Source organism: Chanodichthys erythropterus, chromosome 24 (assembly GCF_024489055.1).
Source record: "Chanodichthys erythropterus isolate Z2021 chromosome 24, ASM2448905v1, whole genome shotgun sequence".
NCBI classification, from domain to species: domain Eukaryota; kingdom Metazoa; phylum Chordata; class Actinopteri; order Cypriniformes; family Xenocyprididae; genus Chanodichthys; species Chanodichthys erythropterus.
In genome coordinates, this window is record NC_090244.1 from 17,185,374 (window position 1) to 17,205,137 (window position 19,764).

At 38.6% G+C, this 19,764-nt stretch overlaps 1 protein-coding gene across 3 annotated transcripts in view; it reads left to right on the forward strand.

Moving 5' to 3' along the window:
- The first annotated feature begins 469 nt into the window (after positions 1–469).
- ptprz1a (protein tyrosine phosphatase receptor type Z1a) overlaps positions 470–19,764 on the forward strand; it is a 77,482-nt gene continuing 58,187 nt past the window's right edge. For 2 of the 3 annotated variants that reach the window (XM_067379665.1, XM_067379667.1), the window contains exons 1-3: positions 470–725; positions 4,759–4,856; positions 4,937–5,140. In XM_067379665.1, the coding sequence (XP_067235766.1) occupies positions 5,068–5,140 (73 nt within the window). In that variant the 5' untranslated portion in view covers positions 470–725; positions 4,759–4,856; positions 4,937–5,067. The remainder of the gene's footprint in view (positions 726–4,758; positions 4,857–4,936; positions 5,141–19,764) is intronic. The other variant, XM_067379666.1, reaches the window with a different exon arrangement.

Genomic DNA, 19,764 nt, shown 5'->3' on the forward strand with positions numbered 1-19,764 from the left:
CGAATTGGTATAGGCCTACTAAAACAATATGTAGCCTATTGTTTATAACAACACGCAATCGTGCACCTGCCAAATCACAGCCTTGCTGATTTTCAATTCAACAGTACACTTGCTTCTGTGATGTTGCTTAAATAAACATCCAATTTCACGGTATAACCATGTGTATTTGGATTTTTTAAAAATGATACCACTTCAATCGTATGAAAAATGACTAGACTACTGCCTGTTACCACATTTTCATAACATAATCGTACCTTAAACATATAATTTATTAGAGTATGTGGTTAGAATTATTGATGTTATTCAATGAAAAGGCATAACTGATTTCAATCTTATTTATATGAATACCTTTAATAAAACGTTGTATATAGAGTCGCTATAGAAAGTGTTACCAAACTTTTTTGTGTGGTGGTCTGTGGGCGGCGCGCGCACATCCAGCCGAACTCACGGTGCGCCAGGCGATGCGTTTCATCCGGACGCGCGCACATCGATACAGCGGAGAGTGGAGTGGATCTGACCGCTGAAGGGGGCATCTCCTACCGTTACCCAACCAATGTGATACCCTCCGGCTCTTCGAGAGAGGAGTTCCTCTGTCGACAAGCTCGTCTTCACCTTGTTTAGGCTACTCTTTCCAGCAATATTTCTCCACATTCAGAGAATAATGGAAGCGCTCGCGACGAGATGCGCACTCTTTCTTGCGCAGATCGCACTCTTCAGTAACACAGGTATGTGAAGCATCAGAATCTGTGGTTTACTTCATTTGCTTTTAATAAATCCTTAATTATTGGTCTTATAAATGATTATCGTATATAGAATGCTGTTCAGGTGCGTAAAGTGCTGGGTGTTATAGTTTCTACACCAAGCAAATTTCTATTGAACTTGAGGTTCAAACTTTAAAAAGGATTTATTTCTGGCAAAACGTGATTTATGTCCAAAAACACTTTTTTGATTGTGTTCCATATACCTCATTGATTCACAGTGAGGCATATCATGGCAGTTTACGTTATTTTAAGTGTCTACTGTACTGTATAGTCAATACTGAACGAGAGCATGTATATATGTTGTGTAGATAGAGAGTCATGCTGCTGTATAATCATATACAACCTCTAAGTTCATAATCTGATCCAGTGATGTAGTTTTCTGCACTGTAAAATATTTCAAACCATTAAAATCGAAAACTTAAATTTAATTGATGCTTTATAATTTTCGTAATGTCATTGCTAAGTTCATGCATAGTTTCAATCTCTTTAAATCTCTTGATTTTTGAACAAAATCAAGTTTACACTAAAAAATTAAATCGAGTTTACAAAGTATTGAAATAAAGTTGTATAGAGACAAAATAATGATAAACATTTCAAATCAATGAAAATATTTTGTAGGGGGAAGGGCCTACATTACAGAATGTGTGTGTGTGTGTGTGTGTGTGTGTGTATATATATATATATATATATATATATATATATATATATACACACCCCTTCATTGTCATCGCCATGTTGAGATCACATGACCAGTGGTGTTAAGTAATTTGCCAAGTTACCACTACTACTAATATTAACTGTAATTAATGCAGCAACCACCAGGATCAGGCAAAATTTAGTTGAGATCGATTTCAAGGATGTCGATTATAAGGATGGTATGAGATGGAGAAAACAGACAAAACAATAAATAAAAGAAAGATAAAATAAACAACTTAAGTGTGAATAGTCAGCAGTTAGTAAATTTCATTCATCCAGGCCAGTAGGTGTCAGTGTAGTCCAAAACCACTGACACTATTGAGACCAATAAGAGTTGGAAAAAAATTAATTAGTTCACCTATGAGGAGGTATCAATACCTTATCTTACCATTAAAATGGCTTTTCGTTGTAAACTTTTTGAGAAATAATTATAGAAATGATAGTGGCTATATGGCTGATTTTTTTGTTTACTATTTTAGATTTGGTTTGTTGCACAGTTCAAGTACCCTATGAGAAGAAATGTAACTCAGCTCAAAGTTAACATACGCCAGTATTGTTCAAATCGCCCCCATACAGTTCAGTAGAAAGAGGCAAATGCTTACACAAACTTAGACTTCAATTCTAGGCTCATTATTTTGTACGCTTTCTGTTCCGAAGTGCCAAGTAGGCGACTGATATGCCTGGATTAATCTTTTGGATGCCGTCTGAGACAAAGCCTTTAAAAGCTGGCCAAAGCCATTTTACTTAAGACTTGGAAAAGCCCTTTTGTAAGTCAGCTAGTGAACTGGGATAGCCAACCGGTACCTGCTAAAAAAAAAAAAAAAACAGGCTCAGCTGCTTTCTCATCCCTTACTACTTTTATTCTTTTCGTTTGGTGCTCTAAATGATGCTGTGATGAAATGTGTGGCACAAAGGAAGGGCTGAATCTTTAGGACGGGAGCTAGTGAATGAATCTCTCTCTCTCACCATCTGGCTTCTCAAGTGCTGTACTATTGCTAACAACTTTTTTTCCCTTCTACACTTTTTTGGCACTGCTCTGTTTTTCCACTGAGGAAGTCCCTGTGTTGTTTGTTGGGTCTTGGGCTTGTGACAGATGGTAGTTGTGGACTGTAAAGCTGTCGGTCCGGGGTTCACGCGGCCCCTCCCCTGCCACATGCCTCATGTGTGTCCACCTGTGAGGGACGTGTGGCAGTGTGTGTCACTACATGCTCCAATTATTGTCCAAGCAGAACAACCATTTGGGTTTAAAGGTGAAGTGTGTCATTTTTCAGTGCTAACATGCTCCTCTCCCAGAGTGAAACAGGATGTAATGAGGGAAAGGACTTTATTTTATACATCAGGATAATTGGATTGTAAAAAAATGGGCGTTACATAATAGAGCCATGGTGAATGCAAGTTTGCTAAAACTAAATATCTGTTTGATCACATTATCTAATAGCCTAGATGGCTTTAGTGATGTCAGAAAAGGAAAGTTGTTTCGTTCACACCACTTATCTGTGTTTGCGCTGTTTTAGACAGACTGTCAGTCATTGTCTTTAGTAACCACCCATCACTGGTTACTGGACCGTTTACACAATCTGTTCAAAAACGCTGTTGCATTCAGGTTTGAAACAAGTGACTCTTAATGAATGAGTCACAGAATCAGAATAAGTGCTGATTTTGGAACCGCATACTAGTTTACTACTCATACTGCCTTTATAATATTTTTCTATGGCAGAAATAGTAAGAGTAGTATGCTAGTATGTGAACTCTTTTGAACTCAGCAAATGTCTCATTCAGGAATTAAACAAGTGATTCTCTTCATGTGTGAGTCACAGAATCATTCACTCAACCAATTCTTTTAAAAACACTGATTCATTTAGGAAATGAAACACACGACTGGCTCAGTTCGGAATAGCATAAAACCATACTATATTACTTTTATCAATATGTTATGTTTTTCTGAATTCATCCACTGTTTTTATGATTGAATCATTGAATCATTCAGTCAAACAACTCATTCAAGAACACTGATTTATTTAGGAACACAGCAAATGACTTTCATTATGAGTGATTCATTAAATAATTTACAGATTTATTCAAAACACTTTCATTCAGCAGATAATTCTTTCAAAGAATTTTAAATATAATTCATCCACTTTTTTCATGAATGAGTTATTGAATTATTCAGTCAACCAATTTGTTGAAGAAAACTGATTTATTCAGTGTAACATAGTTGATACGGGAAGAAGGCGGCGGGAACCGGCGAACGTTCAACAAAACTTTAATTCAGAATAAAAAAATACAAAACGAAAGTAATGCCACACAAACATAATAAAACATAAAATAAAGTCCAGGCCTGGTCCTCTTTCGTCCTTCACTGTTGTCGCTCCTCCTTTTATGCTTCTGGAGCTCCTCCGTGAGAGACTCAAGGCCGGTGTGCCTCGCAGGTGGAGCCCATTATCTCTCGCGTCACCGGCCTCGCACCTCACAGCTCTCGCCCGCCCTGCTCGCCACATTCAGGAACAAAACAAGTTTTTCATGAATGATTCATTGAATCATTTGCAGATTTGTTCAAAAATGCTGATTCATTCATTGGCTTAATATGGGACTGCATACTAGTATACTACTCATAGTGCCTTTAAAATATCTTCCTATGGCAGAAATTGTAATAGTAGTATGTAAGTATGCAGTTTCCAACTTAGCAAATGACTCATTCAGGAATTAAACAAGTAATTCTCTTCATGTGTGAGTCACAGAATCATTCACTCAACCAATTTGTTAAAAAAATTCAGCCACTGTTTTTATGATTGTGTCACTGAATCATTCAGTCAAACAACTCGTACAAGAACATTGAATTATTTAGGAGCACAACAAATGACTGTCATTATGAGTGATTCAGATTTATTCAAAACAGATTAATTCAGCAAGAATCCTTACAGAGAATTTGTAATATAATTCAGCCATTGTTTTCATGAACGAGTTATTGAATCAGTCAGTCATCCAAGTTTTTTTATGAGTGATTTACTGAATCATTTACAGATTTGTTCAAAAACACTGATTCATTCATTGGCTTCATATGGGACTGTGTTCCTTATTAAAGCAAAAACAGACAAAATTACTATCCGTATTTTGTCTAAAATGTCTCAAATTACTTAATATTAACTGTATAAAATCAATATAGCCTAACACAAAGTCACGTTGTTGTTCTGAATAAGTGCTTTAATAATTCAGTCTTTGTGTTCGTTTGTAAAAGTGTCTAGCAGTTTTTTGTCTGTGTTTTTCTCTCCTTTTTGCTCTTTGGTGTGGGCACTTGGGTCAGCTTGGCATCCAGACCCCCTGTCCGAATCTGCTTGTGAAAACGGGAGCAGATTTCCCCCCGTCGGCAGCAACGGGGGCATTCGATGAACAGATTATTCGGTATTAGGCTCAAGCACATTCACTCAGGCATGCGGAGGGACGCACTGAGGCTCTGAGTCATGTCTTTTCTCTCCTTCCAGAGACAGTGGAGGGGCCGAGACTGAATGGACCAGGGCGGTGGATGGGATGGTGGTGAAGGGGGGCTCTGATGGCAAGCCAAATCTCTGCACCATCCTGCCCATGGCCTTGGGCCAGTCCCTCTTAGTGAATTATGCTGTCAGCTGCTCGATTTGTTTTGTGCCTGGCTGGCAAGAGGCGACCGGTGCTCATGGACATGCAACAACGTAGGGTGTCTGGATTGGGAGGGGGGTCTTATTGTATGTGGCATGTGAGTGTGACATTCAGAAGGGCCCCTGATTTGTCCCAGTGGTGGTGCTCTCATGTCACAAAGGATGGATGAGCGAGTTGGGGTACTTTTGTGTGTCTGTGTGGGAGAGAGGGCTGAACTTGAACTGAGAGTGTCAGAAGCTTTCCTGTTATTGCAAACACCTATGTGGAGCACTGCTGGGTGTATAAAAGGGACAAAAATGAATTCATTTACTCACCCTCATTTCTTTCCAAACCTGTATGACCTGTATCTTTCTTATGTGGAAAACAAAAGATGATATTTTGAAGGATGTTTCAACTATTTTTGTCCATATAGTTAAAGTTTTTTTTTATGTATAAACAAACAAACAAACAAAAAAAGACAAAAAATGTCTGTTTGCATTTCCATCGCGGTCTAAAGAACCGTGAAGAAGAGTGCGGTGACGTAGGACTGCACATGATTTTCCGCTGGATTTCGTCCTCTGCATATAAGCTTAATAAAGCCTAAACCTCGTCGTCAGTCCATCAGTTTTATTTTTTAAACTCCACTGTTGATTTGAATAGCAAACAACTCTTAAGCCACGTTTCCACCGCAGGAACTTTCCCCAGGAACTAGGGACTTTGGGGTGGTACTCTGTTACCCCTTTTCCACCAAGGCAATTTGAGTGCTGGTTCGGAGCCAGAACCAAGTTTCAAATCAATTCTTTGTCTTTCGACACCCAAAGCACCAGCTCCGAACCAGGAAAAGTGGTTCGTAAGAAGCACCGAAACATTGCTGGGCTAGAAGTAAGAACCGCTTGTGTCAGGGACTGGGGGCGGGGTTATCGTGACCAACAAGAAATTTGTGACCGCCATTTTTTAAATAGCAGCTAGTCGAGCTAATAGCAGCTCGATTTTAATCTCCGTCTATATACAAATTACGGCGAGCCGTGTTTGGATGCCGATGTAGGTTCGCAAAGCCATGAGCATCAATAGTAGCGAAATGTCTGGAATTGTTGATGGAAGGCTTGTTCGAGATGCATCGGAGCAGCGCGGACCGATCGGTGGGTGACATCGGAGTGCCGCGGGAGCGTTTCTCCTCGTGCTTTGGGATCGTTCTCGCGGTGCTTTGATGTCAGCCGCCGATTGCTCGAGAAGCTGATGCATCTCAAACAAGCTTGGTGTATTTGTGTTTGGCGCTGCAGCGCAAGCTTTGCTGTGAAATATGAGACGTATACAGTGATGTAAGACCTGGCTCTGTGCTGCTCTCTAGCCCGTTGAAAGGCAAACCGGTTCTTAGAAGGCTCTTCAGTTGAACCAACTGGTGGAAAGGAGGTATGTGTGTTTCGACCAAAGGGACCAGGGTCTAAATGAAGTTCCGGGTAAAAATTTCCCCCTCAGAAAGTCCGTACTCACGAGGTAGCACTTTTTCAAAGTTCAGGAACTCCACGCAGCATTTTATTTCAACCACCATTTTTAAAAGTCTGTTGCGGTGCACGCAGTAAGAGTTGTTTGCTTATCGAATCAACAATAGAGATTAAAAAATATGACTGATGGACCGACAACGAGGGTCAGGCTTTATTGAGCTTATATGCAGAGGACGAAATCCAGCTGGAACTTGAAAGTCGTGCACAGTCCTACATTACCGGATTCTTCTTCCCGGTACTTTAGACCGCGATGGAAACGCAGACAGCAGCAGGTCTTGGGGAAAAGAGGCTTTACTGCACGCACCATAACAGACTTTTAAAAATGGTGGTTGTAATAAAATGCTGCATGAACTCAACTAATCAGCATGTTCAGTGCCCAAGTCCCACCCCCGAAATTTCTTGAACTTTGAAAAAGTACTACCTTGTGAGCAGGGACTTTCTGAGAGGGAAATTTTTATCCAGAAGTTTATTTAGACCCTGGTCCCTGCAGTCTAAAAGCACAGAGTACCACCCCAAAGTCCCTAGTTCCTGCATGGGGAAAGTTCCTGCTGTGGAAACTGGGCTATACAGAATACTCTAGCAACGGCATAGCAACAGGCTAACAACTACTCAGCAACCACCTAGCAATGCCTTAGAACGTCTTTGAACACCATAGCAACAGTATATCAATGCCTTGGCACTGGCAACCGCCCAGAACACCCTAACATCACAATGCAAGTTTTCCACAGACAAACATCACTTACATTTTCTTTATAAAATGTAAAAATCAAATTCAACTATGCTATCTCATCTCTACCTATTAGAAGTCTGTCTCTTTCTCTCTGTCCCTTGGGAATCTCAGCATCTTCATCTCGATTGACAGGCTCTGTTGGGGCCCCTATGGCTCTCTGCCGGTTGGGTCAGTATCCCTGACTTGCCACTTAATTAATGACAGCAGACTAGGGTTTGCTGTCATGCTACTGAAAGAGCTACTCCCGTCTGCTATTGGAGAAAACAAGAGCAGGTCTGTTGAGTGCTAGCTTAAGATGCTTTGAGATCCCTTCCTGTTCTTTTCCAGGCTAGAGGTGTGTGGTCTAGATCTCTGCTCCTATTCAATGGACCTTGGAGAGGATGCTGAATACAAATCAAAGTAAAGTTTGGACACTATGATATAGTCTTTCGTCTCTGACGCTATGTGAGTATAAAGTCTGAGGTCATTGCGAGCACCCAAAAAGAGGACAATCAAAGCAGCTGTTGTTTTCTACTTAAATCTCTTTTGTTCTTAAAGCAGTTTCAATTCTGTTTGCATAGAATGTGAGCAGGTCAAAGATTAATAATTGATAGACTGTGTAGGACTACAAAAGGTTGTATCGTATACTGTTCTGAGAGTGTTGGGTTACACTATATCTTCTGACAAGGATGAAACACTCAGTATTAGGAGGTGTGACTAAGGGGTTACTGTATGTATGTATGTATGTATGTATGTATGTCTCTATCTATGTCTCTATCTATGTCTCTATCTATGTCTCTATCTATCTATCTATCTATCTATCTATCTATCTATCTATCTATCTATCTATCTATCTATCTATCTATCTATCTATCTATCTATCTATCTATCTATCTATCTATCTATCTGTCTGTCTGTCTGTCTGTCTATCTATCTCTCTCTCTGTCTGTCTGTCTGACTATCTGCTATCTATCTATCTATCTATCTATCTATCTATCTATCTATCTATCTATCTATCTATCTATCTATCTATCTATCTATCTATCTATCTATCTATCTGTTGTCTACCCATCTATCTATCTGTCTATCTGCTGTCTGTCTATCTATCTATCTGTCTATCTGCTGTCTATCTATCTATCTATCTATCTATCTATCTATCTATCTATCTATCTATCTATCTATCTATCTATCTATCTATCTATCTATCTATCTCTCTGTCTGTCTGTCTGACTATCTGCTGTCTATCTATCTATCTATCTATCTATCTATCTATCTATCTATCTATCTATCTATCTATCTATCTATCTATCTGTCTATCTGCTGTCTATCTATCTATCTATCTATCTATCTATCTATCTATCTATCTATCTATCTATCTATCTATCTATCTATCTATCTATCTATCTATCTATCTATCTATCTATCTATCTATCTGTCTGACTATCTATTTATTTATCTATCTATCTATCTATCTATCTATCTATCTATCTATCTATCTTATCTGTCTGTTGTATATCTATCTGTCTATCTGCTGTCTATCTATCTATCTCTCTCTGTCTGTCTGTCTGTCTGTCTGTCTGTCTGTCTGTCTGTCTGACTGACTATCTGCTGTCTATCTATCTATCTATCTATCTATCTATCTATCTATCTATCTATCTATCTATCTATCTATCTATCTATCTATCTATCTATCTATCTATCTATCTATCTATCTATCTATCTATCTATCTATCTATCTATCTATCTTATCTGTTTGTTATCTATCTATCTATCTATCTATCTATCTATCTATCTATCTATCTATCTATCTATCTATCTATCTATCTATCTATCTATCTATCTATCTATCTATCTATCTATCTATCTATCTATCTATCTATCTATCTATCTATCTATCTATCTATCTATCTATCATCTGTCTGTCTGTCTGTCTGTCTGTCTGTCTATCTGTCTGTCTGACTAAAGGGACAGATCTTAATTGCAAACTGAACTGATCACAAGAAAGTCTATATACACTGTTGGTGACTGAATAGACATCTTGTTTTTGATACTAGCAGGCTAGCTTTGATCATATAAGCAGACTGTTCTGATCACATAAACACTGAAGGTCCCTTCTTATCCAAGGCAGATGACACAGATCCACATCTGGGTAAGATGGAGACAGCTGGTGGATGAGCTGTGGGTGGTTTGCTGATCTCCCCCAGATGGGACTCAAATGGGACGAAGACCAGGGCAAGAGCTTATCTCACAATCAAGGCTCTTATAAGATTTACAGGCATTTTTGACAGTGATGAGTTACTTTCCTCTTATGACGTCCTCTGAGGACTGCAAATCCAGATAGTTTAAAATGAATAATTCACCCAAAAATGTAAATTATTATAATTTACTTACCAAATCTTAATATATAGAGTTTATCAAAATGCATATGCATCCCATTAGTCAGGTGATGACTATTAGGGTTGAGATTTTACAAAATGTTTTAAAATGTTTGAGTGTCACTCAAGGACACTGCAATGGTTGACAGTCCTCTGGATACTCTCAGAGTCTTTCCTCATCTGAGAATCCATGCCCTTTTCAATTAGGATACCACTCGAAATAGCTATTCACATGGGTCCTCCAGGCCATCAAAGAAATAATAGGAGATTTCAGAGTCTCTTAATTAGGGCTGATTCTTGTTAATCCAGTTCACCCTGCTTGCACCATATGTCCCGGGAAAAACCGCTGTGGCCTGATGCAGGTGAAAGAACAATTAGAAATTCCTCCCTCCTTTTTCATTCAACCTGTAGCAATGCTTCTGAATTTCCACTAGGTTGAGTGGGTAATCTCTGGCTTTGAATGAGAGGAGGAGACCCATCAGAGAGTCTCTCACACTTCTTGGAACTCCCTTTGCTCCAGCCAATTAGCTAAGATTCATCATGTTAAACTGCTTTATCATTTGCCATATTGGATACTCATACAGAATTCAGAGTATTTGGAGCTCTATGGTTTATATTATGAAATGTTTTATAGCAGTTGTTCTCGACTGTTGGGTTGCAGGTCTGTTGCGAACGGGTTGCTGAAGGCAACAATGCTTAATATTCTGAGTTAAATATAAGTTAACCTCAATTCACAGCTTTTGTGGAAATTTTTTGATTTGTCTGTTGAGGTTCAGATGTTTGGAAGCTTGTTTCTGCCACAGAATAATAAAATTAAAATGGTACTTGTGACAAAAACGCGGTCTCTGTAGTCGCCACAAGCTCCAAAAACGGCAATAAAAACAAACTGGTGCAGCCTAGACCACAAAACATAATAAACATGCTCCAGCCAATAACCGACAAGAATGATTTTAAATGCGCGTTCATGAATGTTTCAGGAAGCGCGGAGGGGAGGGGGAGGAGGAGGAGGAGGAGGGAAGGTCTAGCTAGCCTCTGTTTTGTTTGACACCACTTCGAACGTCAACAGGAAGTTACTCCACCCAGGATCACTTAGAGCACCTTTAAGTATTACTCTCTCGAAAACTCTCGAAACTAGCATGTTTGTACAATTACAGCTCTCAAGGTTAACTAATCGTGAAAAGTGTTGATTATAACATTGCATTGATCTATGGCATTATATTTAGATAGTGGCATGAAAGGTTGCAGTGATGAAGATTGTAGCCGATCACATGTTGTTGAGTGCGTGAAAGCAGTGATCTCCTCATTGCAACTCAACTTCTGCACACTAATGAATGCTTTCATCATATAGCAGAGCTATATTAAATAAAATGGGAGTTTTGGTTAGAGTCCAGAACTCAGTCACTGATAAACTTGCACTGTTTGATTGACAGCTCCAGCGATTGTGAAGGGAGCGTTCTTTGATAGCTTTCCTTTCTATATATAATTTAATCACTGTTTAAATAACAGATTATTTTCATCCTACTAAGAGAAACATCGTGAAGTTGACTGTTTAGTCACTGGATTGATTTACTGAAACATAGACAAAGAACATCTGACATATCAGATCAGGCATTAGAATTAACAGTTACTTACATGTTGTTGCATTACTGTCGAGTCCGTATCGTAAAAGTCTGTTTGTAAAGCCTGCACCAAAATGCGATTGATTTACCAAAGAATTCACAGTAAAATGTACCGAATACAAATAAATAATGCTCAACTGAGACATTCACATTGTTGAAAATAGATAAACATATTCCTAGCATTAGGATCCTTTGAAAGGTAATGTTATTTTTAGTCCTGTATCGCTCTTCTCTCCTCGTCATCTCACTAACACGCCAGTGGGCGGGGCTAACGTTAAAGATGAAGTAGGCGTTGATTTCTTCTTCGGAGGTGGGGTTTCACCTATCTAGGATGTCATAGGCCCATTCCTTGATCAGTCGTTTGCTGGGCCTGGTGTCAATAAAAGCTTTTATTGGACTAACAAGGAAGTTTTCCGTTTTCTTATAGTAAGATGACCTCTTATATATCAAAAGCTCAAGGAAAAGTTGATTCCTCAATTCATGACCTCTTTAAGAAATATTTATGGAAATTTTTGACTTTGAGAAGTGTGACAAAAAGCTAAAACATTTCTAAAAATCCAAACTTTTATAATCTTATAGCGGTCTACATAGGTTTCTGTTTTTGGCTCTTACTGAATGCTGGTGAGCCCTAAATTAAGTTTATTTTTGCGTAGGCTGTCTTGTGCCAAATCAGAGACTCCTTATGTTCCGAATGAATCCTCTGAGCATGTGGAAATCTGGTTGAAATGATTTGTCTCAGATGTAAGAATGCTCTTTCTTCATTGAGACACAGGCTCTGTATACAAGATGATCATCTGTGTTGCTCATTTCTCAGGATGATGTTGTTCTTGCTTAGATGTTTTTTACTGACATTTTCTTGACAGCATCTTGAGCCAATTAGCTTCCAATAACATTCAAGATATTTATTATGTCACTAATTGGATATACCACATATATATACACCAATCAGGCATAACATTATGACCACTGACAGGTAAAGTGAATAATCCTAGGCAGCAAGTGAACATTTTGTCCTCAAAGTTGATGTGTTAGAAGCAGGAAAAATGGGCAAGTGTAAGGATTTGAGCGAGTTTGACAAGGGCCAAATTGTGATGGCTAGACGACAGGGTCAAAGCATCTCCAAAACTGCAGCTCTTTTGGGGTGTTCCCGGTCTGCAGTGGTCAGTATCTATCAAAAGTGCTCCAAGGAAGGAACAGTGGTGAACCTGCGACAGGTTCATGGGCGGCCAAGGCTCATTGATGCACGTGGGGAGCGAAGGCTGGCCCGTGTGGTCCCATCCAACAGACGAACTTCTGCAGCTCAAATTGCTCAAGAAGTTAATGCTGGTTCTGATAGAAAGGTGTCAGAATACACAGTGCATCACAGTTTGTTGCGTATGGGGCTGCATAGCCGTAGACCAGTCAGGTGCCCATGCTGACCCCTGTCCACCGCCAAAAGCGTGCCATGTACACCCTTCCTGGAAATGGTAAAATAATTATTTCATCAATCAAAACATCAAAAAAGGATATATTGGAGAGATCTTATTCTATCCCATGTGATTGAATTGGCAAACATGACTTATAGAGCACAGAATCCTCATTTGTTTTCATTTTCATTTTAAGTTTTGCTCTGCACTCTCTCACACTCGATTTGTCTAAACGTCTTTTATGACTGTGCAAGATTGTGTCCCCTTTTGACTCCATCAAAGCACTCTTTCCCTGTAAACACAAAGCTCTGATGGACCCCGTATTTAAAACACAGCCAATCCAACTGTAAATGTTTACTGCTGATTTGCTTTAGAGGCAGCTATACTACTGTGAATCGTGTGGCACACTTTACTTGACTCATTTTGGCTCAAAACATTCACATAGTCACATGAAGAGCTTAAGCTCACTAAAAGAAGACGTCATAAATAAACTCCTAACTTCAGCGAGTCATAGTGAAAGAAGCTGGTCTGAAACTGCGTTCATGCTGTTGGGTCTGAGTTGGCCCAAGGTCCATTTGTTTTCCCGGAGTAGTACCAAAACGTTTCCTGCATGCTGATCAGCTCTACAGCTCTTTGGCCAAGATAACATTTCTAAATGTGTACTGGGGTTGTTACATTTTTCTCAAAGGGATTTTGTCATCATTTGCTCACCCTCATATTGTTTAAAACCTGCAAAGGATACATTTTAAAGATTATCTGTAACTTGAGTATCATTTTAACTATCAGTATAACTTTGAGAATCATTGAGTAAGTTGAACAAATCACTCAGACTGGTTCACTAATTGATTCAAAGAATGATTTGTTCATGAATACGTGATCGCTAAGTGTCTCATGAACACACTAAGAACAGCTAAGATGGCAAGATCCTAAATTTAGGGCCTAAATTTCACCCAAAAATGAAAATTATACCATGTATTTACTCACCTTCAAGCCATCCTTGTGTATATGACTTTCTTCTTTCAGTCGAACACAATCAGAGTTATATTAAAAAATATCCTTGCTCTTCCCAGCTTTGTAATGCCACTGAATAGTGCCCAAGGTTTGGAGGCTCTAAAATCTTCCATCATAAAAGTAATCCATACGACTAACGCGCATATGGCCGTTGCCAGAAGTCAGTGATTATAGTTTATAAAGTTTTAAATATAGATACTTTTCTTACAAAAATCCATTGCTTCACTTCAGAAGGCACCCAATGGAGTCATATGGATTACTTTTATGATGGATGGATGTGCTTTTTGGAGCTTTAAAAACTTGGGCGCTATTCAATCCCATTACAAAATCTGGGAAGAGTCAGGATATTATTTAATATAACTCAGATTGTGTTCGTCTGAAAGAAGAAAGTCATATACACCCTGCTTGAGGGTGAGTAAATTATAGGATAATTTCGATTTTTGGGAGAACTATGCCTTCAACATTTATATATTTGGATTGCATACAAAATTTAACAGACTAATAAACTTAATGTGATGCGTGTTTTAAAAATGCATCCAGAGGCATAGAATCAGCATAAACCTGTTCATTGTGAAAACTATTACATTTATTTAGTTAAAAGTATAAATATGGTTAAAATATGGCTAGCTGTGGAACAAGCAATATTCAGTATGAGAGTATTGTGTATTTAAAACACAGTAAGCCTATTAGTGCTATTACAGAAAGATAATCTGTTAGTACTTTTAACAGTACTAAACAGAGTTTCTAGTGCAATGCTAGTGGACAACAGGATGATGAGAAATCACACTTACAAAGTCCTGTCCTTGATGAACCCAGTCACCATCAGTCTTATCAGGTAACACAGTAGGGTTGATGCTGGAATGCACTGGAGCGAGATTACAGTGCAATTAAAAGCACATCCTCTACCCGCACACACTTCAGAGGAATCACGTCACACACTCAGACACACACTCACACACCTCTAAGCTTCATCTGCTCACTCTGGCAACAACACATTCACTCGGTGTTTGCTTGCTGGCTGTGTTATGGCTATTGATTTTTGAACTGTATAATACAGAATAGATTGGTGCGGGGATGACATAAATTTGTAGGCCAACCCAGAAGTTAGCATCACACTGGTTCCCTTGACAAAATCCCAATAGGATTTTCCCATAGGCTTTTGGATTATTGTAAAAAAGTAAGCTCTGTGATCAACAAAGGTTTAAGATTTTTTCCATCAAGATCATTTTCACTAATGAACACAACTTGTATGAATTTTAAACCCTAAATACAATCGGTGAAAGTAAAAAGCTAAAGGTAGGCTATTAACAAACTACACCACAGTCCCACGAATTCAATGTCATGTATAAGGCTCTTTCAGTTTTTATGTAAAAAGCATTTTCCCTGAAAGTTTGAGTTGGAATAGGTAAGAGTGCAAAAAAGCGGACTGAGCTTACCTTGGCGTGATGATGTTAAATGTCCCAGACAGCCTCTGTAGTCCCATTTAACCACTTGTTAGCATGTCCTTACTGGTGTGTTTTATGTTTTAAACGTGAAAGTGTCTTGAGCTTGTGTTACCCTCAAACCTTATATCAGCTATATAACCAAAAACTCGTAAAAAAAACCCACTGACTTTAGGATGATGGATCCGGAAGTGCTAAAATGCAAACTCGTTTCTGGGTTTAGGCCTACAAAAATGTGTCGTCCCTGCAGCACTCTATATACTATTTTATATATAGATTATTTTCTGCATTATCATTCATTATTAGGAGTCTAAATGGTTGTATGCCATTCCTAAATAGACAAACATTGACCTTGTGTTGACATTTTTTTATATTCTGGCAGAGCAGAAAATATCGAATAGAGTTTTTTGTTAAAACAGGCTATTAGCGTTTAGCGTAATTCTATCAATGCCTGATCACAAATGTAGCGTGTTATCATGATACCTTGTTTAGGTATTAGCTAACAGCTTAGCACAGCACTAATTGCTTAAAAAAAAGCTGCTAGCTTGCTAAACAAAGGCTAACTAAAAACAGATAAGAAAGGGGAATGTTTCATTTTATGATTTTTGGCTTGAGAATGCTAGTATGCTTTTCCCAATTCAGTCAGCGCTATACTTGACGTTGCATAAAAGATTGTTTGGTCAACTGTAGCGGTAGGCCTATGCTAGCATGTAGATGACCTCAAAGCTAATTGCCACAGACTAAAAGCCTTGAAACATCAGTTTTGATTTCACTAGATACTTAATATAAAACTAATGGTATGTAGGGCTGTATTTTTCTTTGTTTTCACTAATTAGCAGTTGTCAGGTTTTATATATTTTGTGTGTTTATGTGCATTTGGATTGTTGTTGAATTTCTTGTGCTGGTACATTTAGTGTATATACATATATATATATATATATATATTTTCTTTTTTGTACAGTATTTTATTTTTATTTTCTATGCGGATTCTGTCATCCTACTTCAGGGTTCACCTCACCTTGTTCTCACCTCATGCTGACAGGGTTTGTTGTTGAGTGCTGCTCTCTCCTGTCTCATCTTCTGAGATGACTCTCTTGCGTGGACTATTGTGTGGCTGTAAACCTTTAATTTTACTAATGACAGCTGAGGTTTGAAGTGTCCTCCTCTGGCACATGTCTTCAAGGAGTGGTTGTGTTCTCTTGTTCCTAATGCATTAGAGAGGTGAGCAACAAAGGGTCACCTTCCTTACATTACTCTCTTGATACCTCTCTGTCTTGTCTTGGTTGCTGTTCCTCTTTAAAGTCTTCATTCCAGTCCTTTCATGTCCTTTTATCAGGTATTTATGGACACTCTTCAGTATTTGTCTGAATAAGCTAAACTTATTGAGCCAAGATGCTTTACCCTTTTTTTCTGCATTCAGAGATTTACCTTCAAATAACTCTGTGGTTTACTAAACCATATTTTTTTGTCATAAATATATGGAATAGCTATAAATATGTTGATAGTTGAAGACTGTTGTGAACTATTGTATCTATTAAACAATTGCTCTTCCATGACAGTATTTGACTGAAAAGAGAAAACTGACAATTTGAAGTCAGTTTATATGACTGCTTGCTGTAGCGCCCCTTGTGGCAACATTGAAAATTCAATGTGCATTTTGAACTGTTTTAACACATTCCAGTGTAATAAAACAAGTTTGTTTAAAGGTGCCCTAGAATCAAAATTTGAATTTACCTCGGCATAGTTAAATAACAAGAGTTCAGTACATGGAAAAGACATACAGTGAGTTTCAAACATCAAAATAAATACTTTACTCACATAATTCGAAGCATGCATACAACATGCATGACGAACATCTTGTAAAGATCCATTTGAGGGTTATATTAGCTGTGTGAACTTTGTAAATGCACTGTAATATAGTCAAGAGCTGTGGCAGGGAGCAGGCGAATTAAAGGGGCGGCGCGCTGCCAAAATCAGTGTATAGTTAATGATGCCCCAAAATAGGCAGTTAAAAAAATTAATTTAAAAAAATCTATGGGGTATTTTGAGCTGAAACTTCACAGACACATTCAGCAGACACCTTAGACTTATATTGCATCTTGTGAAAAAGCATTCTTGGGCACCTTTAACTTTAGAACCATTTGCATTCACATTCTTGGGCTTTAGGAGACTCTATATGTGAATACTGAAGTCCACACCTCAACTATTATGATAACGACACAGAGAAACGATATTCAGAATGATATTTTCCAGCTGATGAATAACAAAAACTTTGAAAGCCAATTAGCCCCTAAAGGGACATAGTGAAGGAAAAAATATGAAATCTAGGAAAAATTATTTGTCAGTGCGTTCTCCCGCAAATTTTTTGAGTTCTGCTGAGAAACTTTGCGTTCGCTCTCAAAGAGCTCTTAATGTTAATTAACATCGCATCAGTTAGGCTTTTTTCGTAAGTTGAATATGGAAGGCGGTCTGGCGGGAGCTATTTTACTTGATAACTTGTTAAATATGGATATTTTTCTTACACAAACGCATCGCTTTGCTTCAGAAGGCCTTTATTAATCACCCGGAGCCGTGTGGAGTACGTTTATGATGGATGGATGTGAATGGAGGCACTTTCTTCAGCTTCATACACTAGCTTGGATTTGTCAGGATATTTATTAATATAACTCCGATTGTGTTCATCAGAAAGAAGAAAGTCATATACACCTAGGATGGATTGAGGGTGAGTAAATCATGGGGTAAATTTCATTTTAAACTGAACTAATACTTTAAAGAGGCAGACAACAAAACTGCAGTGTGCTCTTATAATTAAGAGCTTTAATGTGAATGGATCTTTATCCTAATTTTATTTATACAACCTGAATTCCAGAAAAGTTGGGATGTTTTTTTTCAATTTGAATAAAATGAAAACTAAAAGACTTTCAAATCACATGAGCCAATATTTTATTCACAATAGAACATAGATTACATAACAAATGTTTAAATGGAGAAATTTTACACTTTTATCCGCTAAATGAACTCATTTCAAATTTGATGCCTGCTACAGGTGGCACGGGGGCAACAAATGGCTGAAAAAGCACAACATTTTGAAAAGATTCAGCTGGGAGAACATCTAGCAACTAATTAAGTTAATTGATATCAGATCTGTAACATGATTAGCTATAAAAGGGATGTCTTAGAGAGGCAGAGTCTCTCAGAAGTAAAGAGTGCGTAAAAAGATTGTGGAATACTTTAAAAACAATGTTCCTCAATGTCAAATTGCAAAGCCTTCACAAATCTCATCATCTACAGTGCATAACATCATCAAAAGATTCAGAGAAACTGGAGAAATCTCTGTGCATAAGGGACAATACCGAAGACCTTTATTGGATGCCTGTGGTCTTTGGGCCCTCAGACGATATTGCATTACTCATTGGCATGATTGTGTCAATAACATTACTAAATGGGCCCAGGAATACTTTCTGAAACCACTGTCGGTAAACACGATCCACCGTGCCATCTGCAGATGCCAACTAAAGCTCTATCATGCAAAAAGGAAGCCATATGTGAACATGGTCCAGAAGCACCGTCGTGTCCTGTGGCCTTGTGTATTTCAGCAGGACAATGCAAAACCACATACTGCAGCTATTACAACAGCATGACTTCGTCGTAGAAGAGTCCGGGTACTGAATTGGCCTGCCAATCTTTCACCTATAGAGAACATTTGCCGCATCATTATACGAAAGATGACCACAAACTCTTCAGCAGCTGGAAACCTATATCAGGCAAGAATGGGACCAAATTCACAAAAACTCCAGAAACTCATAACCTCGATGCCCAGACGTCTTCAAACTGTTTTGAAAAGAAGAGAAGATGCTACACCATGGTAAACATGCCCCCCTCCTAACTATTTTGAGACCTGTAGCAAGGCATAAAATTTGAAATGAGCTAATATTGCTAATATTGAACGTTCACAAGTACATACAAGCTTGTAAGCAATCGTTCCTCATTAGCAAAATACATGGTGTAACAGAGAGTGAATGAAATGTAACAATGACCAGCTGCATTCTAGACAACAAGACGAGGAGGTTTGGTTACTCTCTACTACTCTTGAACGTAGTAAGTTCAAGAGTAGTAGAGAGTAACCAAACCTCCTCGTCTTGTTGTCTAGAATGCAGCTGGTCATTGTTACATTTCATTCACTCTCTGTTACACCATGTACCAGGAAATCAAGCCGATGCGTAAAGCTCTTGGCTCACATGAGAGCTTTTGATTGGGTGAAAGGGAATATGGTTCCTCTCAGACAAAAGCAATCACACAGGCAGTAAGGCGTTACAATGTGTGAACCTGCAGTCGGGCCGTGGCTCTCACGGTTGAGCCACTGATCTCATTGTTGTGTTGTATTGATACGGTGAATGGGGCTAACTATGAGAAAAGACACGGATGCAGTTCAGCGGGGAGGGAGCGAGTGAATGGCCGCCTCTGCTGACTTCAGTCCTTTTTCATAATTTATTTTCCTTTGTTATTCTCACCTGTGTGCTTTCCAATGTGGCTCAAGTTTCAGAATGACTTCTAGCAGTTGGTACTGGGCCAAATACAAACTCCCGTTACTGTGATCTTGCTCTTAATAACTAATGTTTTACAATTTGCCTCAT